Consider the following 21335-nt stretch of genomic DNA (forward strand, 5'->3'; position numbering starts at 1 on the left):
CCTATGGTCTCTATGCCTTACACCACCCTCACTGTATATACCCAGCTGATAAATGACAAACACTTCTTCCTAATGCTGCGCATTCTCGCTGTGCTCTTTTGCTGTCATTCCTGCTTCATGAAGGACTGGAGCTTCCTCAGCACCATGCAGGGCATTGTTCGAGCCGAGCAGGGAACCAGACCATTGTGCTTCAGCCACCAGAGCAGCTGGCTTGCACACCTATACACTGCGGTCACTATGGCACGTGCTCTGCCCAGCTGCTTAATACTTGTGTTTTCCCATCCCCTTCCAAAATAACTGGCATTTGCCACCCCCCTGACATTGGAACGATTGTCTCATTAGCCAGCGAGAACTTGGGAGGCTGGAAAAGTGAGGATGAGCTCAGGTGGGAAGAAGCAACAACAGCGGGGCAGGCAGATCCTGGAGAAGCAGAGATACCTTTTTCTTGCCTGTTTCCCCAGTGAAAAGCCAGAGAGAAAATAAGGGATATTTATAAGCAAACCTGTCTCTAAGGCAGCAGTTTCCAAAGTCTAATAATAGGGCTTGGACTTGTTTATTGTGTGATTCAGACAGCGTTGCATAAAGCTGCTGGAAAGCTCCTGCCTGTCCCCAGAGCGTGTTCCTGAGGAGCTGTGAGCTGGAGGAGCGCCTGAGTCCCTTGAAACAGCAAGGAGAGAAGCCAAGGAGCCTGATAACCACACATTTTGCTTTGATCCGTTACATCCCCACACCTGCAGCAGCACTGGGCAGAGTCCAGGAACCCGCAGAGCAACGCACTGTGAAACGTGGGTAAGGATGGTGCCGGCCTCAAAGATTCTGCAGCAGTGGAAACCACATCAGGGATGCGGAAAGCTACCTGTCCCCCAAATCAAGGCAAACCCCAAGTCTGCAGTTTGCTACTGTTATGCCTTGAGAAGCGGGCTGGTCTCAAACCAGACCTGGTAGCATGGGCAACTGCTTATGAATTCACCAGAAAAACCACATCTCATGGCCCTGTTGTTTTTTCTTGCTGACCAATATACAATGTGTTGAAAGTGCAGCTTTCCTGGCCAAGTGAGAGGGCAGGAATCTGGAACAGAACCTCATACCATCATTCCTTTTTATTTTCCTATTTTCTCTTCTCTGGTGTAATAGATAATAACACAGGGAGCAACAGGGATAACGTGTCCATAGGTGGCTGCTGGATTTTCAAATGGTTTCTTACCAATATGCTCTGTGTCAGTAGAGCTGAGATCTGATACTGAGAATGGAAAGCAGATGATGCCCCCTTTTTACAACTGGAAGCTTGCAGAGTAATATCACTTCATGGGAAATCTTTATTAGTGAATCTGTCAAGCACGAGCTTTCAAAAAGGGAACAGAGGGTGGCTTCGGCAGCTGTCTAAGAGTGGCAGCAGATGCCTTTGGTTTTGGTGCCCAGGTGTGTTGCTAGCCTCCCATTCTTTTCCTGGTTTGCTTCGACCTCCGGGATTTCAGAATGGTATAGTTTGCATACCATGTGTACTGCTCGGAGAGGAGAGGGATGTAGAACGCACGCAGCAGCTTTGAGGACCTGAAACCAGAAAGGAAAAAACAAATCATCCTTAAAGCACCATTAGCCAGAATGTTCAAAACTACACAAATGAGGCTTCGGAAGAGATTGGGGCTGGTGAGTCCATGACATGAGGAACGCTAATGGTTCAGGTGTACAAAGCCTAGTCCCATTTTCTCCTTGGTGGTGAGACCAAAGCTGGTTTGTACCAGCATCATCAGTTGGAGAGCAGTAGTTTTTCAGCATGCCCACTGTGCATTCCAGTAGGACTAAGGGGGAGAGAGGGTGGGAAGGTGGTGTAATTATGGAAAGAAACTTAGATCCTGGAAATCAGTGTCCAAAAAGCAGAGATTATAGCCCTGAGGGCCTGTTGTGTCAAATAGGCAGGCGCCCTGTTCCTCAGGGCACCCTATGAAGGTGAGAGATTAGCAAGGCTGCACTTAGCTCCTGGCACCTCTTTCTATTCAATCTCCGCCTGTTCCTCCATGCACACCGGAGGGGCAGACAGAAGCTTTGATGGGCACTGGCATTTTGAAGCTTTGGTCTTGTGCTGGTGTTCTGTTGAGGGTATTGAATTAAAGAGGGATGGAGTGCTCCAGAGCCTACGAGGGAGCTTGGGGCAGCCTGCCAGCATTCACTCCATGCCCTGCTAGTGCTGGAGCTGACATTTCACACCACTTGGCAACAACTGGCCCAATGGAGTACTCAAGCATGGAGGGTTTAATGGCTGCATCAAGTTAATACCCTTTGTTTAGTTGCTAATTGCTGGAGCTGTGCTAGCTGAGGACATTTTAAAGGCATGTATACTCTTACTGAGCACACCAATAGTAAAATTCAGCTTTAAATGTAAAGCAGACAAATAATTAACATCCTTCAACAGCAGCACTGAACCTTGCTACAAGCTTCAGAAATCTGAGCAACTGACTGAAATGAGGGCTTGGGCACAGTCTTGCTCCCTCTTTAAGATCAACTTGTCAGTAGACTTAAGTCTGTCAAGGGTTGATAGTTTAACTCCATCCACATAACGCTTGGAGAAGCAGCAGCAGCAGCACCCAAATGTGATTTGCGGCATAGTAAGTGGTCACAATGGCACATGGATCCAGTGCTGGTCACTGCAGTTCACACAGCTTTGCTGGTGACGTAGCCAAGGCTCTGGTTATCCAGTTCCAGTCACTTTTTCAGAAGAAAGATGAATTGTGTTCTGTTTGCTTATTGTAAGGCTGGGCTGGATCTCTTTCAAAAACGCAGCCTATGAAACAATGGCAGGAACTGCCACTGTGAGCTGCACCTCCCTGGAGGCTCCCAGGGTTCTTAGACAGCCTTGCTGTAATTCATCCAAAAAGAGGCAGCTCCTGATCTCCTACCTGGAGTAAAAGACCATCCAGGAAAAGACGGCAAGATCTACTTGCATTGGCAAAGCACCACGCAGCAGCAGGGGCCATACAAGCACACAAAAAGGCATTTTTCAGTTGGAATGTTCCCTGTTTAGAAAGGCAAAGCCATATTCTACCCACACCGGTGAGGGGAAACTGAGGCAGAGAGTACTGTCTACCCTTAGAAAGACTGAGCAAGTCCGGATTTTAAGATTTACAAGTCCCACTTCCAACTGTGCGACTCTGCCTCCTTTCAGCATCGTGTAAGGCTGCTTTGTGTGCCAAGCACTCAGCTTTCCCTTTGGGATATAAAAATGCTGATTGCTTTACTTCGAAGAACAAAAAACTCAGTGATAACACTTAGGCCCTTTACAAATTGTAAAGCACCCAGCAAAGTTCCTAAATAAAAGAATCACTGGAAATGCGGCTCTTTGTGAATTCCTGAAGTGCTGGAATTGGGAACACGTTCAAAGCAGAATCTCTTGGTAGCAAATAACTAGGCAGAAGATGGTAATTTTGGTGTATTCTGAACAAGGAACAGTTTTTGCAGCTGTCATTTCCTTGCACCCAGAAACTGGAGGTCAACCCTCCCTCCAGTCACTAGAAGCAAAGGCAATCCTTTGGAAACAAGCACTTGATTGTCCTCCTCCGTCTCTCCTGGCTAATGAACATCATGTCACTGCTGAACTTGTTCTGGCATCTTCTCTGAGCCTCACTACCTACCATTGCTACCATGGCTGCTCTCTGCAAACCGTGTGGTTTCACTTCAATTCCCTTCAGCAAAACAAGGAAAACCAACAGCGTTCAAGCTGCTTTGGATGCTGTTTAAAACAATGAAAATAAGGTAGAGTACCAGCTTTCTGCTATATTGTAAGAAAGGGACAGAAAGCAGCACAACCCCCCAGAGCTCAGGGTTATTTGTTGAATGAGCCTTGTGCAGTTTAGCTCAGGGACAGAGAGGAAGGTGGCTTTGCTTGTTCTAGAACAAAGGATATTCCAGGAGCTGTTGGTAGCAAATCTCATCCTAAATAAGCCAGCCCAGTGTAACCATCCTGAGTTCACAGACAGCCTGAAACAACAACTCTGAGCAACAAAAGCTCTCCACGTGCTCTTAACTTTGGTTGCAACTCACGTCTTATTAGCAGGAGGAAGTTGAATCTCTGCTACATGAGCATCAAAGCTCTCTGAAAACCCATTAATGTTTGCACTTCCTATAGGTGTTAAATTTTGTACCAACCAAGCACCTAAGGAGGAATTTAGTTACTTGTAAAACAAAAGGAGGGAAAACATTTCACGTAATGTGGAAGAAAGCACCATTTAATGGAACGAGACAAAGCCTCTTATTAAACCAGGGTAATGACATCCTAGAACAAGGTGACCGAATCATTCATTTCGCACAAATAATCATCTTTTTTGATGGAAAACTCAAGCGTTGGGAGCAAGCAGACAGCTCAGCCTAGAGAGCTGGAAAATGTGCTCCTCAGTGGGGAGCTGTAATATATTTCCCCTTTTCTGTGACAGATTTGGAGTGCTCAGCCAATATAGAATTAAATGGACCTGGACAAAGCAGCTTCCTGAGGAGCATAATTAGCTGGTTGCTTGGAGTACACTCTAATTCAATTAGCAGCACCATTTATCAGAGCCAGCTGAGATTTACATTTGCACTTGCTGACGTCAATGTGAGACTTGCAGCGAGTCCCAGAAGCCTCTGGTTCAACGGGACTGAATTGAACTGCGGGGTCATTTATTTTCAACGAAAAGGAGCTGGAGTTTGGTGTTGGGCATCTGATGTTCGTTTCTTCTCCCTCAAATGCTCCTTGCTCTGCAGCCACGGAGCTACTGACCCCAAATCTACACCAGCAGCTTCCCCCACAGCTCAGCGCAAAGTGACACTTGTGTCCCTCCTTCCCTTTTATAAAAAAGCGTGGAATTTTCACAATGTTTTTAACACTTCATAGGTAGCACGGGACACTACCGAATTATTGTGTGGCAGCGTGTGCTGGATTTGAGAGACGCATCATTCTGCTGAACTAGGAAGGGGGGGAAGGTACATGCTCAGAAATGCACGCAGCCTGGATCATTACAGGAGTTCTTGATGCATCTGCACTGACCGAACTCACAAACCTGTGCGTCTGACCCTCAGAGGAGCTCTCCCCACAGATCCTATGGGGATCCTACGGCTGGCAAAAGTTGCCTTTACCATGCCTGCAGCATCCAGTTTTAAATGTGATACCTTTCAAGTGACACGCTGGCTAAAAACAGGGCAGATCAAACCTCACGTGGTTTGTTCTTTCTGCTCGTCACTGTACCATGAGTTGTCTCGTGCCCACTGCTGTGCATTTGCCCTGCCAGGCCATGGTTCCCGGCTTGCTGCTGCTCTTCAGGGGGAACAGAGCATCTGTCTGACAAGCAGGGTGACAAGATGAGGAGACACTGCTAGTTCACTCATCCCTCAGCACCACTGGCACCCCCAGGTAAGGACATGCCTTTCCAGTCCTTCAGCAGCACCGTGCGCTCCAGCTGCCGACTGGGGAAAGGACAGAGCCCAGCGCTCCAGACCGGGGGAGCTCGGGAGGTACTAACAGCAGGGATGGAAATCAGACCTGCTGCCATGGCAACCTGGCCTTCTCCGCTGGCAGAGGCGCCGCAGCCCCCCTCCGCGCCAGCTGTGAGGCATTGACAAAGCACAGCACGGAGAACTGCGGTGCAGCACGAGAACAGAGGCAGAAAATGGGCAGCACCAGCAGGGCTGAGGATCTGACCGCCCGATGTCCTCCTGGGACACACTCCACAAACCCTCCTCTGTTCTCATCTCCCACTAATGCAACAGCATCTTTTGTTAAGGAGGACACAGCAAGCACAAAGATCCCTTGCCCTCCCCACCACCTTTAGATGACAGGTTCTAAAGTCTTGGTGATTATTTAGCCAGGGAGTATGCTCCCCGCTTTTCCCCACCCCCAGTATTCTGCCCTTATATCTCATTACCAGGGTCAGTATGAAGTCTCAGGATCTCTCTTTGACTCCCAGCTTTTTACAAGCTGCTGCCCCATGGTGGGATGTCACCTTTGCTACAACAAGCCAAGCCATTAATTCCGGTGGCAAAAGCCACTCTCCCTTCACAAGCCAGATCACACACATCAAGGTGACGGGACATGGGTTTAGAAGAAGAGTGGTGGCATGTCTCTCATGAGCTCTAATCAAAAGCTAAGAGGCTACAGGCGAGGAATTAAAAGTGCAATAATCCAAAAAGCCCCATGAGACAGGCCAACTCCTCCTCTACCAAATAGCAGCTGAGTACAAGAAAAATAAGCAAACCTGGAAAGAAGCCATGACATTAATTCCCAGACCTGACAGCCTTTCTCCCTCCCTCTCAAACATGTAAAGCATACCTGGAAGCATCTAGGAATGGCTTGTAGGCAATGGTTACCCACTCTTCTTTGTTGGAGGAATACCGTGGCTCCCTTGGGGTTTCAGCTGCTGTATCCAAGTCCACCAGATAGTGGCATTTGGAAATGTCAATCTGCAGAAAAACAGACAATCTTGTGGTTTATTTCCTGTAGGCTTCTGGGTATGCATGTTCATTTGTACAGGCTGTTACTTAACAAGGAGAAAGGGGTTAAATTTCATAGAATCACAGGATCACTTTGGGTGGAAGAGACGCTCAAGATCATTGAGTCCAACAGGTAGCTTAATGCTGGCACTAAGCCACAACCCTAAGAACTTAACCTACACATGTGTTAAATACTTCCAGTGACTCCACCACCTCCCTTGGCCGCCTGTTGCAATGCTTGACAACCCTCCTGTTGAAGATCTAACTGTGTTTAAGTGACCTAAGTCACATTTTCAAAAGTGAAATAATCCTAAGCTATGGCCATGTTTAAGTTGTACTAGGGTAGCTATAACATTAAAATACACCACAGAAATGAGCCCCTCGTGGATGCAAAGTACAGCAGCAAGGCTGAGCCTTTGGCATGATGATTTTCAGCCAGCAGAACAAAGCAAGTTCTACCAGTTGTTCCCTCTGTACTTGGGTATTTTGCTGGTACTAGGTTTTGTTAGCACCTATGCATTTATTTGGGGATTTACTCAAGACTTCAGTGGCATACAGAACTTTTTGAAAAAGATCTTGTTCTCTTGGTGTTCTTAGGTCAGAAGTTTTAAAACTCCATTTAAAAATCACATTTAGTAGCTAATTTCTAACACCCTGGGTCCTTTTGCCTGCATAAGAAATAACAAAATTCTATGGTGACGTTACGAAAAAGCCCACGAAACAGAAGCGTGTTCTGCTCTGTTAGTCACAGGCTGCGCATCAGCCAGCTGTCTGGGCTAAAAATATGCAACTCGAAGATCTCATAAATTAAACGCATTGCAGCAGACAGCTTCCCCAGGTGGGGGACACGCCGCCCTCCCCCAGGTGGGGGGACACAGCGCTTCTCATTTCCAGTAACTACATAACGAGACTCCAAATAAGAGAGCTTGAAGCCAGAAGATTGATCCCTGTTTTTACCTCTGTTACAGAACCACCTTCCACCCGCTGCTTGTACAATGTCTAACAGGGCAAAGGCACGAGCCACATAAGCATGTACCTACTGTCCTCAGCCAGGACAGACCCTCCTCTGTAAATCAAAAGCCTGGTCCGTTACATGCCAACGTTTCCTATGACACACATACCAAAGCTGTCCTCCAAGGCGCTAAGAGAACTGAAGCAAGCACTATGCATTTCTTGGCAGCCCCTCTCATTCAACCCTTAGGACAAAAAACGATGGCTAAATATCTAGTGCACCACAAAGAATATTTAGCACACTGCTACGATTTAACCTGTTAAATAATTGTAAAGAAGCACGTTGACAATAATTTTAAATTATTCATATGTGTGCACTGTTTGTTTAGTTAACACACTACAACCAGGAACAGTCACAAATAAATCATAGCAGTATACATGATCTTAACAGATTCCCATTGAAATCACTGAGGCAATTGTTTCAGTCAAGTTCCACATTAAGTTCCTCCTCCTCAGTTGCAAATGTGATAAATACATTTATATTTTAAAAGAAAGGAAAGTGCAAAGGAAAATTTCAATCCCTGCTCAGCGACAAACATTTTCTGGGGGGGGATTTCAAACTACTCATTCAGTTCACTTCCCTGTGATCACACTAACACATTATACTAAATCCCAAATTGCAATAACTAGGAATTATTACTTCTGCTGCCCTTTTTTTATTATGTCTTCAAATGACAAATAGGCAGATGCCTTGCAAACAGAAACCACTCACATACATGGGGAAATTTCCAAGTGCTGCATAAAGCCCATTTTTATTCTGTAACTTGTATGGTACCCAGGAAAGAAAATGGGGAGATGTAATCCTAGGCACTATATCAATACAAATTATACAGTAAGGTAAGGAAAAGAAAAGAGGAATATAACCCTTACGTATCGAGATGGCTCTTCCTTGTTTTGGTCATTCATGTCCGTGGGAATGATCCGTGTGGCCATTGGTCCCTTGGCAAATGGTTTTGGTAACTGGCCCCTGAATTCTGACATGATGAACTGGAGCTGCCAACTGCAGAGAACAGGGTCAGAAAGCCCAGCGGGAACATGCAGGAGCTAGTAAACATTTAATATGGATAAAATCAAAAGCATAACCAAGGACAATTCATGCCTGAGCACAGACAGCCCTGCTAGAGAAGCAGTCACGCTACATATGTTCTGTAGCTTGCAGGCAACAATCTGCTGACAACAAACTTTGGAATTCTTTTGTGTTGGATATGCTGGTGTCAGGGATACAAGGTCTTGAAATACGTCTTATGAGAAGTGCCCCTCCTTATGAATCTCAGCAAATTGTACCTTTTACATTAGAAAACTTACTTCTCCGGCAGGAGAAAGCTGCTTGGAAACCTGTGCCACTCCTTCCCCACGCAGACGTTGACCGGCCGCCCCTCCGGCACAGTGTGAATACTTGGGTCAGTGGCGATCCTGTGAAATTCTGGGTACAGGTCCAGGGGCCCATGGTAGCCTGCGGAAGGCAAAAAGTTGTAAGACTAAAGAAATAGGTGATATTCACATGAGTGCTTTTGAAAGACTATAAAAAAAATTGTTCAGACATAACTTTAACTGATAACTTCTTGAATACATTATTTGGTCTATGCTAAAAAGTGGCTGGATCCCAAAGCTCCCCCTTCTTTTAGAAGGGCTCATACCCTACCGTCTGTATTCACATCCCCCTGTCCTGACTGTCAATGGCCACCATCAAGCAAAACATATTGATGAGGTAGAAAGGTTCACTGCATGGCTCTGATTCAACAAAGTACCTAATGGAGATGGATTAGATATTGTCCTTAAGGACATATGCATCTAATTACAAATTTTACATGGGAAAATGCTTTTTCAAGTTGGATCATATGTTTTAAAGTATCTGCTTTAAAACCAGTCTGGGTACAGGTTTTACATCAGTACAGTTGTACTGGCTGAAGGCGAATGGCAGCAGATCTTTAACTGATATAATTCTAGCGATATGTGCATACATGTACCAATGTGCATATATACACAGCATCATGGTGACCACCAGAAATTACTCCTTTCCCTGCAACAAGCTTTGAAGGTTCCTTATTCCTACTGTGCTGCTGTAGTCAAAGCAGCACAACTTCAGACTCAAAGACCGATATCCACCAAAGCACAGAACACGTCTAAAGCACCAACCTCTGAATAAGGCAACAGAACGGGACAGTGACAAAAGGCCAAAGAGAAAGACGGTCCCCAGAGCCAGCCAGTTGGAGGACACTGTGTAGTGTTCCAGGCGGTAGCGCTGGAATATGAAGTGGTAACATTTCTGAGGAAAGATTTAAAAGAAGACAATACAAAATGACTCAAACTATAATACATTTAGCAAAATTCTACTTTTCTTAAGGACCTTACAGCAGTGCCTGTATCTCCCACCAGCTCTTTGCTCTTCATTTTTTCATGCGGACCCATTAATAATGCACAGAAACTCACACGGTTTAGTCACATTTCTTAATTGATCATCTAGGGTATTTAGAGACATTTTCAGCTCTGGTCAAGCTGCAAAGTGGGCTCTACCAGGGCTCCAGCTTGGTTGCTTCCAGGTGAACCAGAAGCAAGTGTTCCTTTCAGACACCCCTGTGGAACACAGACCCCATTTTCAAAGCTGGACTGGCTTCCTCCCTAACACAACTTCCATCCCCCAGATTCACTACATGACCTATGGTTGTCCATCCTGTCTGCACAAACCGCAGCTTTGAAGCGGATAGAAGAACACGCAGCACATTCTGCACACACATTTAACCAGCAGCTGCTGTTTCAGTATTCGACAGCTGTGCCTTTTGCTTCCAGTCTCAACACCTATCCATGAAACACTGGTCAAAAACAACAGCGGTGCCAGCTAACAGATTAAAGATTATGATCAAGAGTTACGCACAGTATAGTCCTGAACTGTGTGATCGCTGTGCTGTCACAGATGCAGGTATCTTACAAATGCTCCCAAATGTAGGGAAGCAATGTTAAAGTAGTAAGCTATCAATTACGTTTCCTTAAGCTACAACCTCATTAAAGAGAACACATACAACTAAAACTGACCTGAAGAGCAGACAGAGCCACAGCACCACAGAGGCAGATGAGGGGATAGATGGGAAAGAGAAACCGCTCTTCTTTGTGAGGCTGACTGAAGAAAATCATGATCCAAATGTACATAGGAGCCAGTGTCAGCCAGTAGGGACGGCCCAGATTCTGAACTGCAAGGAACAAACAGCGAAGTAGTAATGTCAGAAATAGGGATTTATGCGGTTCTCCCTCTTGCTCAATCACATATCACATTCAAAAAGCCCATTCTTCAGGTTGAGCCCATTGCCTTCAGCACAAACACACCATGTTCTGAACAGCCGTGTTGTTAAAATCCGGGTAATACGTCCAAACAGAATTTTGATCAGAGAATTCTTGGGGATTGCTGCAATACTGAGAATTCCAACAGATGTTAGAAGACCAAAAGCAGAAAAGAAGGGCCTGCATTACTGAAGCCAAGCAAGAGACAAAACCCATCAAGAACTGCCATGTCTAAACAGGTGGTCAGAAGTACTGGATTTCCTGCTGTGGATGATGCTGTTCATACAAAGATCAGAAAGGATCTCCTCTCAACCCACCCCCTTACAAATGGTGGTTTAGCAACTAAAGTTTCCACAACCTTCGTTGCTTCATTACAATAAAACAGCATGAGAGGTCTCTCAGGCACCTTCTGCTTAACAGAGGAAATAACCGATTCAAAAATAACAACAATTACCCTGAATTTCAGTCACACTGAGGAGGGTTCTACAGCATCTGACAATTTTCAGTCCCCTTCTGCCCCCTTGCTACTCCCAACAGCAGAGTTAAGCAATTAAGCTAACTGCATTTCCCAGACAATAAGAACAAAGCACTTGGCAGAACTGCTCCTGCTGTTAAGTACAAGAACACCAAGTGAACAGCAGGAAATCCCGCATTTATGGGATCTCCTACCGAGCTTTCACTGGTTTGTGACAGGATGTCAGTCATATCCACAGAACAGATACAAGCAAATATCCATTAACACACATTTTCAGCAAGGATTATGATGTTATTGCTTCTTGTATTCAGTAAAAATCAGAGAGCGAAGCACTAACTGGACTGATGAATCTGGAGGCTGCTGCTGATTAATCAATCTTCCTTAGGAAAACGGCAGAGAAGAATTCACACTTAATACCTTTTTTCCTCCCTAGAGTCACTTCCCAAATGTCATGCGCTTACACTGATGTCATTTAAGAGGAAGCCCAATGTGAGGTAGGGAATATTCTGGTTGCTTCTTTCTCTGCTCTCAGTGCACACTCACCTATGGGGACCCTTCCCAAAGCACAGGGCAGCAAGAGTGTCCTGCTGGGGCTCTGTCCTGTTCTCTCACGCTGCTGCAGAAAACACTCTGGCAGTGGTATAATAAAAAGCAACAACAGAAGAGCCAGCAAATGGTTCTCCAAGTAACTCTAAAGGCGATCACTTCCAGCTGCAGATAAGATGGAAACAAGTACATAGTTTCTTTCCCCCTTAGGATTTCTCACAGGGCTGTTTCTAATGTATTTGCATGTCTGGCTGAAGGCTACGTGCCATCCAACTTGTTAAGCTTACTCTGGATATGGATAGCTCAGCCTTGATAACGCACTGTTCTTCTTCAGGCAGAGAACACAGGAATCGTCCTTAAAGAGAAAAACATGTTTCTGCCCTTTTGCAGACAGGATGTGAGTAGATGCATCTCACTGCCTTTTTTTTCTATGCAGCAACTTCACTGTTGGGTCAATACTGAATTGAGTAATGATTTCTAGGAACTTTCTTATTATTCCAAAGACTTCCCCTGAACCTCGTTTCACTTCCAGGGAAGGAAAGCTGCCCTTTGGCAGGCAAGCTCTCCCTGTGGTAACAAGTCCGAGATCCAGGCCGCCTGTGCTTGGCTCCCACGGCCGTCTTGCACTCACCATGAAATTTCTGGAGCAGACACTCCATGAGACAAGTCAGGGGCAGCACAAGCAGCGCCAAGATAAACGCCACATTGAAATTCAGAAAGCCATTGACGAAATAGAAGGACCAGGGTTCCGTACCTAAAGGATGAGAAAAGGAGACAAGTTTTTAAATGCAGGAATGTACGAGATCTAGATGTAAGAGCAGCGTTGTTCCTTCTCTGCCTGATATAACCAGAGCAGACATCAATTCTCCCCATTACAAGCATATTGGAACTAAAGAATGGAAAGGGTGTGGACAGAAGATATTGCAGAAGATGCAGCCTCGTGGAATGAGCCTGAGCCACCTCAAAGTAGCCTCATGGTTCCGCTCCTACCCATAAAACCACCGTAACAGTGGCACGAGTTACTCAATAGCCATACAAAGGTACCAGAGCATCTCACAATCGTGTCTACGCATGAAACTTCATTGTCTTCACTTTCAGAAATTACTTTTCTCCTTCCTTTTTCACTGGGTCATAGTCAATATCGTATCTGCTGCTCGTGAATCACACGCCACTCTAACAGCCCTGCCCAGCAGAGCTCTGTCACACACAACTCACCCCTGCACCAACAAAGCCTACACAGCAAGAAAGGAGAGTGGAAACCTGGAAAACTAAGAAAGGTGACTCCAAATTCATTCTTTCTAATTGCAGATAAGGAATAACACAAACCACAATGTTAGTAAGAGCTTATTATAGTTATGGAGGGACGATGCACATTCCATGTTGGCAGAAAGTGTACTAAAACGGAACAAGAAAAGAGAGTTCACATTCACACTTCGCACCAATGATTCTCCTAATAAAATGCATCCAGATGCTACTTTTGGTACCCCCTGAGAGTCAACAGTATTGGGAATGTCCCTGCTTCAATTTGTTCTTATGGTGTAGCTGAAAACAGGAGCAAGCCAACTCTGCTTCCTAACATGACATAGTTGGGTATTGGTTGCAAGCTTCAAAGGACGTAAATTGAAAGAAATACCCGTCCAGCTGTCATTATTTGGACTCTTAAATCAGGATGCTTAAGTCCAGAACAATAAGGAATGCCAGCTTCTCTCCATATATTTGCTACTCTCTCAGTGTGATTAGCTCAATCAGTCAGTAAATGACACACAGGGGCTTTAATCACTGCACTGTTGTGACATGTGTCACATGCCACAGCAATTTCCTGCAATCAGAGCCACTTAAATAGGGTCCATGCTGAAATTAATCAGACAACTGAAAAGCAGCAAGGAAAACCCAAAACCTCTGCAGCTCCTACAGCTAAATATGATTAGAAGCTGCACTAGTCATGTCAGAAACATGTCGCTGGAGTTACTAAGGCCGAGTCCAAGCAACTGATGTTCATTTAGGAAACCTTTAGCTATTAGTACATAGCAATTACAGATTTTGGGGAGCAGGGAGCCTTTAAGGGAGTGAAATTCACCTTTTCTCTCCCTCCACCTGCCTCATAATTCTTGTAAGCCTCACATGAGCACAATCCCCGCCTGCTACAGAAAGAAAGTTAACTATGGTCCTCACTAGTGTGGTCTCCGATTTGGTAGCCTGGGACTGCCTGGGCTTGCCTCTCCACAACCCAGACACAGCCTCACAGGCCCCCAGGTCTCCCAAGTGACTCTCAGTGGGTCTGAAGCTTTAACAAAAAGCTACTTTCACAGATTTTTTTTTTGCAGTGTTACACAGGCAAGTCAAATAATTCAGACACCAGGCAAAAAAGCAATAGGCTTGGTCACTGTGATGCTTTGCCCATTCAGAAGCGTTCAGTCTCAATGCCTCCCGTGGCAAAATGCTTTTATTCTTGTTATCCGCAACGACTCAAGGTGATACAAGAACTGCAATATAAAACAAGAATAACCCCTTTGCATACAAGTAGTCCTGGCTCAGAAAAACCTCTTTCAAGCAGGCAGGGATGCTAAAGGACTTTCCATGCACAACACTGATGGGAACACGCTTCCACAGCATTGCCTTCAGACCATGACAGAAAATTTAGCTTGCTGCAAGCATCCCACATGCTAAAGCTGAGCAAAATGTAGGCTGTAGGAGAGAGACTGATGAAAGGGGTAGGAAGAACACTGTGGCCGAGTCAGCTCATGGCACTATGGGGACAACCAGCTGTCAGACGCTGAGCCAGAAGCTGGTTTGAACTCTGTGCTCTGTGACAAGCTCCAGGAGCAACTCCAGAACTCAAACTCACACATCAGTTTATAGAACTTAACAAGCTATCACGCTACAGCTTGGCCACAGCAATAGCGAAGGCGGCTCAGGACAAAGAGGAGTTATAAACTAGGCTTAAGTGCTCCACCCGATGTTTATCACAGGCTAAAAGCCTGCACACAGACAGGAACTGCAGCTCGGCTGTTTAGCAGTAACTAAACCGCAATAATTAGATCATGAGTCACAGCCCTCATTCTAAGCAAGCTTGATTCAGTGCTCGTATAACAAACAGTCCGTTTTCTGCATTTATTTCCACTGTAGTTAAGACCAGGAATCAATAGAGCAAGGTGTCAAAACACCTCTGGCACATCATGACAAGCTGAGCAAAGCTTCCCAAAGTGCCATCGCACCTCAAGTCACAGCCAAAGTGCTGATCACAGCAAGTTCTGTCACCAATTGTGCATTCTTAGAACATATGTACACAAAACCACCCCAAAGGCTCAGAATCAGGCTTACGGATACACAAGTTACTTTCCCTTGACTGTAGAAACCTAATCACCCCAGGAAAATATTCACTGCACAGACTGTATTTATCCAGAAAGAACATATTGCTAAACACACACACACACAAAATAAATATCAAGCCTTGTCTCCAGAACTCCAGTTTGCAGGCAGAAGGAAAAATATGGTGGTGCTTACACTGAAGATAATATGGGTTGAGGGCTGCAACCTCCAGCAGTTCCTGCTCCCATCATGTGAAAGTTGGGAAATCCCAGCTCCAAAGCCAAAAGGGATCAGCCGCCCTTTCATCTCCCTGGTAGTGTTGTTTTTCCCAAGTGTTTTGAAGCTCTCTAAACACGCAGTGTTGTTCTAGCCACATTGCATTAAAGAGCAATTTCAAGCAGGCTCTTCTACTAGCCTGGGGATGTTCTACGAATGTCACTATGAATAAAACACTTCAGAATAGCCTGGTCCCTGGAGGCTTCTGGAAATAACTCCCACACCAGTGTGGAAAAGGTCAGGCAAAAAGCCCATGCCAAAAAGCTATCGGAGACAGAGCCTGGAGCTTCCTTACAAGAAACTCAGAACAACTGACTTCAGAGCCTTCCTGCAGAGATGAAGAACCATGGCAAAGCAGCTCTTGCCCTGCTGTGCCACAGCACAAGTAACATATCACCGCTCAGCACCAACCAAAACAGCCCTGCAAATGAACCCATGAATATGGCCTACAGTGCCAGGGAAAGCCCTGCTAACCACTGCTGAACGCCTCCTAGAATATCGCCATCGGGCTTAAACAGATGACAGAGGTGATGTAGGGAACCTGCACCCTAAGCTCCCAGAGGGGCTAGCAGACCCTTCAGAAGCCCTGCTAGAAATATACTGCTTTTCTACTCTCCAGCTCTAGAAGTACATGATATGAACAACTCAGTGCAGCAGCAGCTCCCAAAGAAACAACACAGCATTGCCATCAAGGTTCGGACCCGAGGTGTGGGTCACAGAGAATCCTAAATGGCCAGGACCAGAGAACCCCTCACAGGTAGATGATTTGCCTGCAGATCAGATGCCTTTATGGTCACCTCAGACTCTGCTTGCCAGCAAAGCCCAGGCCATACACTGCCAATACGGAGATTCCCAAGGCACAGCATGGACTCGGGAAATCTGCAGACCCAATGTGAACTTAAAGAACTATGGATTCCGCACTGTTACCCACCTTCCCAAAGCTGTGCACCCTGACTGTGAGGAACAGCCACCAGGAACTCACCTGAAGCTGACAAACACACGTATCACTCGTGTAGCATCCAAACACATTCACCACTAACAGATCTCTGCAGTGACACCGAGACATCTCCCAACAGTTTACAGAATGTGAAAGTGAACAAAAGCTGCTCAGCTCACAACATGGAGAAATCCCTCAGCGACCTGCCTATTTCCAGCTCGATAGAGACATTCTGCGGCAAAAAGTTGGAACTGCAGCCCTTTGGAGCTTGCAGGCTACTTTTGCTTTTGAGCACATCAGAAAGATAATTGGCAATCATGACCCGATGGGTCACAGCTGCACAACAGTAGCAAGAAAACCCTCGACTCACTCTTTGTCTTGTTATCTTAAACTCACCATAGAGATCAGGTCCATGAGAGGTGAAGACATTGTATAAAACAATGTTGAGTGGTGCAACTACCAGCTTCCCATAGTAATAGCTGTCCACCACTACCAAGGGCACCTGGAAGAAAGTCGCTATTATTTAAAGTGCCAGAAGTTTTTGGCTGCCCAAAAGCTCCAAGTGATTTTGTTAAAGGAACCCACCCCGTTTTACTGCAAGCCAAATCCATTCCCTCTTTGCCTTGTTACAGGCACTCACCAAAAACAGGATCAATGACACCATACACCAGTTTAGGAAACTTTTCCACCTCCGCTTCAGTATCAACAGGTCAAATGCAATAGGAAGCCTGAAAGAGAGACCAGGTATCAACCAGAGACTTTGTATTTCTCCAATGCAGGTTTTTCTGTCTCTTCAAAGCAAGCAGGACAGTAGCTGGAAGATAATTATCACATCACTGGGCTCTGCTTCTACTCCATATTCCAGTCATCCAACCCAGGTCTTATTCTCAGTATATTAGGATCAGGAAATCTTCCCAGACTAAGTTGTTCAAAAGCAAATAAACCAGGCTATGGAAGCCTGTAGCAACTCAGTCCCTGTTAGCTTCCTCCCCCAGCTCTCCAGCCCCTACGTTCTCCCCAACCTGGCAAGAAACATTTGCCAAAGTGCACAACTCCGAGCCCTCCTCTCCTTACCCAAGCGCTGCACTGAAGGGCCAGCCCAGAAGAGCTCCAGCAGCCACCCCCAGCACTGCTACCGACGTCTTGTCCATGTACCAGCCAGTCATGGCAATCACTGTGGTGTACATGCAGAAACTGCTGGGGAGGAAAGCTGCAACGCAAGGAAAGAAAGGGGTTAGCACAGCTTTCCCACTGCAGAACTGCATAAGGCTCATCATTTCTTCTTTATGCCACAGGAGCTGGGATGCTACTGCACTGGACACTTATTTCAGTGAAAGCAAAAAAAATAAGGATTCTTTTTCTTGTTTTGCCAAGACCAGAAATACTTCCAATACTTCCTTTAAGTACGAAGGCCTCTTTCCTCGGTGGCACTCAGCAGTGGTAACCAGCCTACAGCACCGCAGGTCATCACTTGCTGCACCTGCTATATTCTGCTATATATCCTTCCTTGGGTTAAGGTGTGCTCAAGGAAGGTGGGCCAAGCCCCTGTTTAAAATGCACAGCCCACCGCAGAGAGACCCGAGACAGCAATAGAAACAACCATGCCCTGGAAACAGAAAGATACAAGGCAGTGATGTGGGGAACATCATTTCAATTGCCACTTTATTCTGCCATCACACCTGCCATGAGAAATACGTGCAACAGAATACAACAAACAACTGCTAGAGGGATATTAGAGTGCTGTGGATTTTCTTCGCTCTGGACCTGTCCTTGGTTTCTATGGACAAAGCGATTGTTGGTGTCATTGTTAAGCAAACTTACCTGCAGATGAGCAAAACATGCCAGTGCTGAGCACTAAGAAGGCCAACATCAGCCGGCTCACGTGCAGCCCAAACTTCTTGCACACAGCCCTAAGGAAGCAAGAGAGAATTAGAGACCACAAAAACATTCTCAGTACATAGAAGAAGAACAGTACCCAATGCATGCAGAACCACGAACAATCCACAGAGCACCCCGAGAGCTTTAAGGTGGGTGATTTTCATGACTGAAAGCAACCTGAGGAGCAGTACAACTGCCTCCAACCTGGGATTTCAGATCTCCTAAGTCACATTAGTGCCAAACTCTAGAAGAGACTTGGCTTCCACAAGTGTCAGTTGTGCTCCTGCAAATATCAGGAATGTAGGGAGTCTGCACTGCTGCAGCAATATCAATCTACATAAGGTTTTTACTCCTTACAAAACCCCATAATGTAAAAAGCCACAGATCACATTCTTAAAATCAGACTGCTGGCAGCAGGACAGTCATGCAAGTTAATAGTTTGAAAGCCACAAATAAAGCAGCAGGTAAGAGTAAAAATCCAGCTTAGGCAAGATAATTGTGTGTTCAGGCTACTGCTTTTAGTGGATGCAAATACTATTGGCAGATACATTACAGACAGCAGCAATGTATTCCACTAAAATTCACTATGACAAGCAAACGCAGCACCAGTCTCCCCTCCAGAAGAGCTCAGCGTACAACGCTCCCACCCTGCTTGCTGGTTTCACTGAGAAACTGAGTGTAGCCAACAAAATGCTGGAGTGGAGAAGCGGGTGGCAGATCCAGGGACACAATTTTGTCCTAACAGTGGAATTCTGACCAACATTTCATTAAGTTATCATGGGAACGCACAATTTCAAGGTTCACCGTAAAACAACCAAATTTACCAGGCACATCTGCCCATGAGATTCAGAATGTGTTTCCTGTGGCAATAACTGAATATGTCACTCTTTTTGCTCAAAAACATTCACTGTAGACAGCTTCTAATACTCACTTGTAGAAGTAGAGTTCACAAACGCAGCTCAGGAAGGCCAGGAAGCATCGGAGGAAATAGAAGATAAGAACCTAGGAGACATAGCTACATGGTTTATGCACCTATTACTAACAAGCTGGTCCCAAGAACAGAAGTTCTGAAGAGGATGGAGCAAGTTTGGCAGTGGTGAATGAGCCTACTCCTGTAAGCCCAGATCCCACACCAAGAGATGCTGAAGATGCTGGCAGCTCAAGGCCTGGCCCGCCCACCGAACTTACCAGAACCATCCCTTTTTGTTTGCTGTTATGCAAAGTATGGAAATGGGTACCCAAGCAGGATGCACATTTAGTGGTTTTTTTTACATTTCTGTGGGTTCAGTTGCAATTTCCCTTGCAAAAATATTAATTTATTTTTTATAGTTTATTGAAATAAATCAAAAATAGCTGGCACAGAAAATAAGACAGGCTTCTTTAGAAGGGTGAAACTCTGAGCGAGAGCCCATGGCTGCCAGGTCACTGTCCCCAGGAGTCCCAGTTGTCCTGGGACAACTTCTTAATCAAATCAGAGCCAGACGGCATTTCCCTGCAACTTCCCAATCACTTTTCCTTGCATCCCATTGAGCCAGCTCACCAAATCCTTGCAGGAGGTTAGTGTTGGTAAACACAGCAGCGCTTTGGAAACACTCTCTTACCTCTGACAACAAACAAAGCAGCTGTTTAACACAAACTAAAGGCATGTTTAGTCATCACAAAAGCAGCTTTCACACTTCTGATTTACCTTGTTAGTTTGTAGAACTCTAGCGTGGAACAAGGCTGGTAAGGCATGAAGCCACAGGTAAGCATAGGAGCGGATGGCATAGGCTGGAGAGTATTCCCATGTCTGAAACCCATTTCCATAAACGAGATAATGTGTCTACAACGGAGATTAAATAAATAAATACACGTGCACCACACAAAGTAGACAGTCTTGCATTTCCCATCTCTGAATCAGTAAGAAAATTTCACTTTGAGGCACAGAGATTAGCACAAAATTCTAGATAAATCTGCATTTGCACATGTGAACTACAAATTCCCAAGTATCTCCAAGAAGAGGAAGCCACTTACTGGTTCCCAATAGTTAAAGGTCTCATCACAATCAGAGATGTTGCTTAAGAGAGCTGCACAGAACCTGGCTGAGATGAGACACTTGAAAGCTGTGGATCCTTCAGGGGCCCAAACTTGCCCTGTTTTGCTCCCAGATGATCTAGAAAAAATACAAATACACACCAAGCAGGCTCAGTAACAAGATCGAGACTAACAATGTGACACTAGGCAAAGAACTGACAAGCGTATATACATCCCTGTTGTTTCAGCGCTGTGTAGGCTTTCATTCACAGTTTTTGGGGGACGCTATTCTCACAAGGAAGCACCATCATCCTCCTCACCATACCGGAGCAATGGCCCCGAGTGCTTCACCCACCGCTGCACCGCAACTCCCCTTCCTCTCCCCAACAATAGACGGCATCAAGGGAGACCGGGGAGACCCATTTCCACAACACAAGCCCACCCGATGCGGGGGCTCGCTCGGGGCTGCGGGTACGAGGAAATACCCGGGCGGCTGCTAGGCACTAACACCGCCCCGCCAGCCTCGGGGCTTCCGAACCCCGCAGGACCGTTGCGGTCCCGCCCGAGCGACGGCTGCAGAACCCGGCCCCGGCTTCCCGGCCCCGCCGCCCGCTCCGACACCTACTCCGGCCGGGCCTCCTCCGCGCCCGCGGCTTCCGAGCGAGGCCGGGCCGCCTCCCCGCCGCCTCCAGCCCGCGGCCGCTGCCGGGCCCCCTTGGCGGCCATGCCGAGTACGGGAAAGCGAGCGCCCGCTCCCTGCCGCCGACGGACGAAACGAGAGCAGCGCCGAAGCCGCCGGCCGCCATGCCGGGTGCGGGCACGGGAGCGCGCCTCCACGCCACGCGCGCAGGCGGGCGGGCGGCGCTACCCGCGCTCTTATAGCGGGCAGCGCGCGTCCCGCACCGCCCACGGCCGCGCCTCCTCCCGTGCGCGGGAAAGCAGCCAAACAGGGAGCACACAGCTGGGAGAAATAAACCAAACCAACCCCAAAACGTTTTATTTGATACTGATACAGGGAACTGACAATTAACTAATTAACACTTAAATAATTAATACTTAAAGACACTTAGAGAGCTAAGCCTTTAACCTACATCACTATTGCCTAGGCTTGCTTAGTTTTGTTTAACTTATTGTATGAGAAACAGGACTTCGCTGGCGCCTTGC

The 21335-nt window shown here is 46.3% G+C and overlaps 1 protein-coding gene across 2 annotated transcripts; it reads right to left on the reverse strand.

The window, feature by feature from the left end:
- Positions 1-1077: 1077 nt before the first annotated feature.
- ALG9 (ALG9 alpha-1,2-mannosyltransferase) lies at positions 1078-21029 on the reverse strand. Of its 2 annotated transcripts, none has more exons than XM_082070345.1 (15): positions 20797-21029; positions 20172-20310; positions 19846-19980; positions 19090-19160; positions 18102-18190; positions 17355-17490; positions 16921-17008; positions 16677-16782; positions 12390-12512; positions 10495-10649; positions 9601-9706; positions 8770-8917; positions 8335-8464; positions 6293-6423; positions 1078-1551 (listed from the first exon to the last, which is right to left on the reverse strand). In XM_082070345.1, the coding sequence occupies exons 1-15, from the start codon at positions 20895-20897 to the stop codon at positions 1428-1430; spliced, it is 1782 nt and encodes a 593-aa protein (XP_081926471.1). In that variant the 5' UTR covers positions 20898-21029; the 3' UTR covers positions 1078-1427. The 2 variants fall into 2 exon arrangements, with proteins under 2 accessions (XP_081926471.1, XP_081926470.1); XM_082070344.1 differs by having other exon boundaries at positions 9601-9730.
- Between the last annotated feature and the right edge of the window lie 306 nt (positions 21030-21335).

Source organism: Streptopelia decaocto, assembly GCF_964273445.1.
Source record: "Streptopelia decaocto genome assembly, chromosome: 21".
Taxonomy (NCBI): Eukaryota; Metazoa; Chordata; class Aves; order Columbiformes; family Columbidae; genus Streptopelia; species Streptopelia decaocto.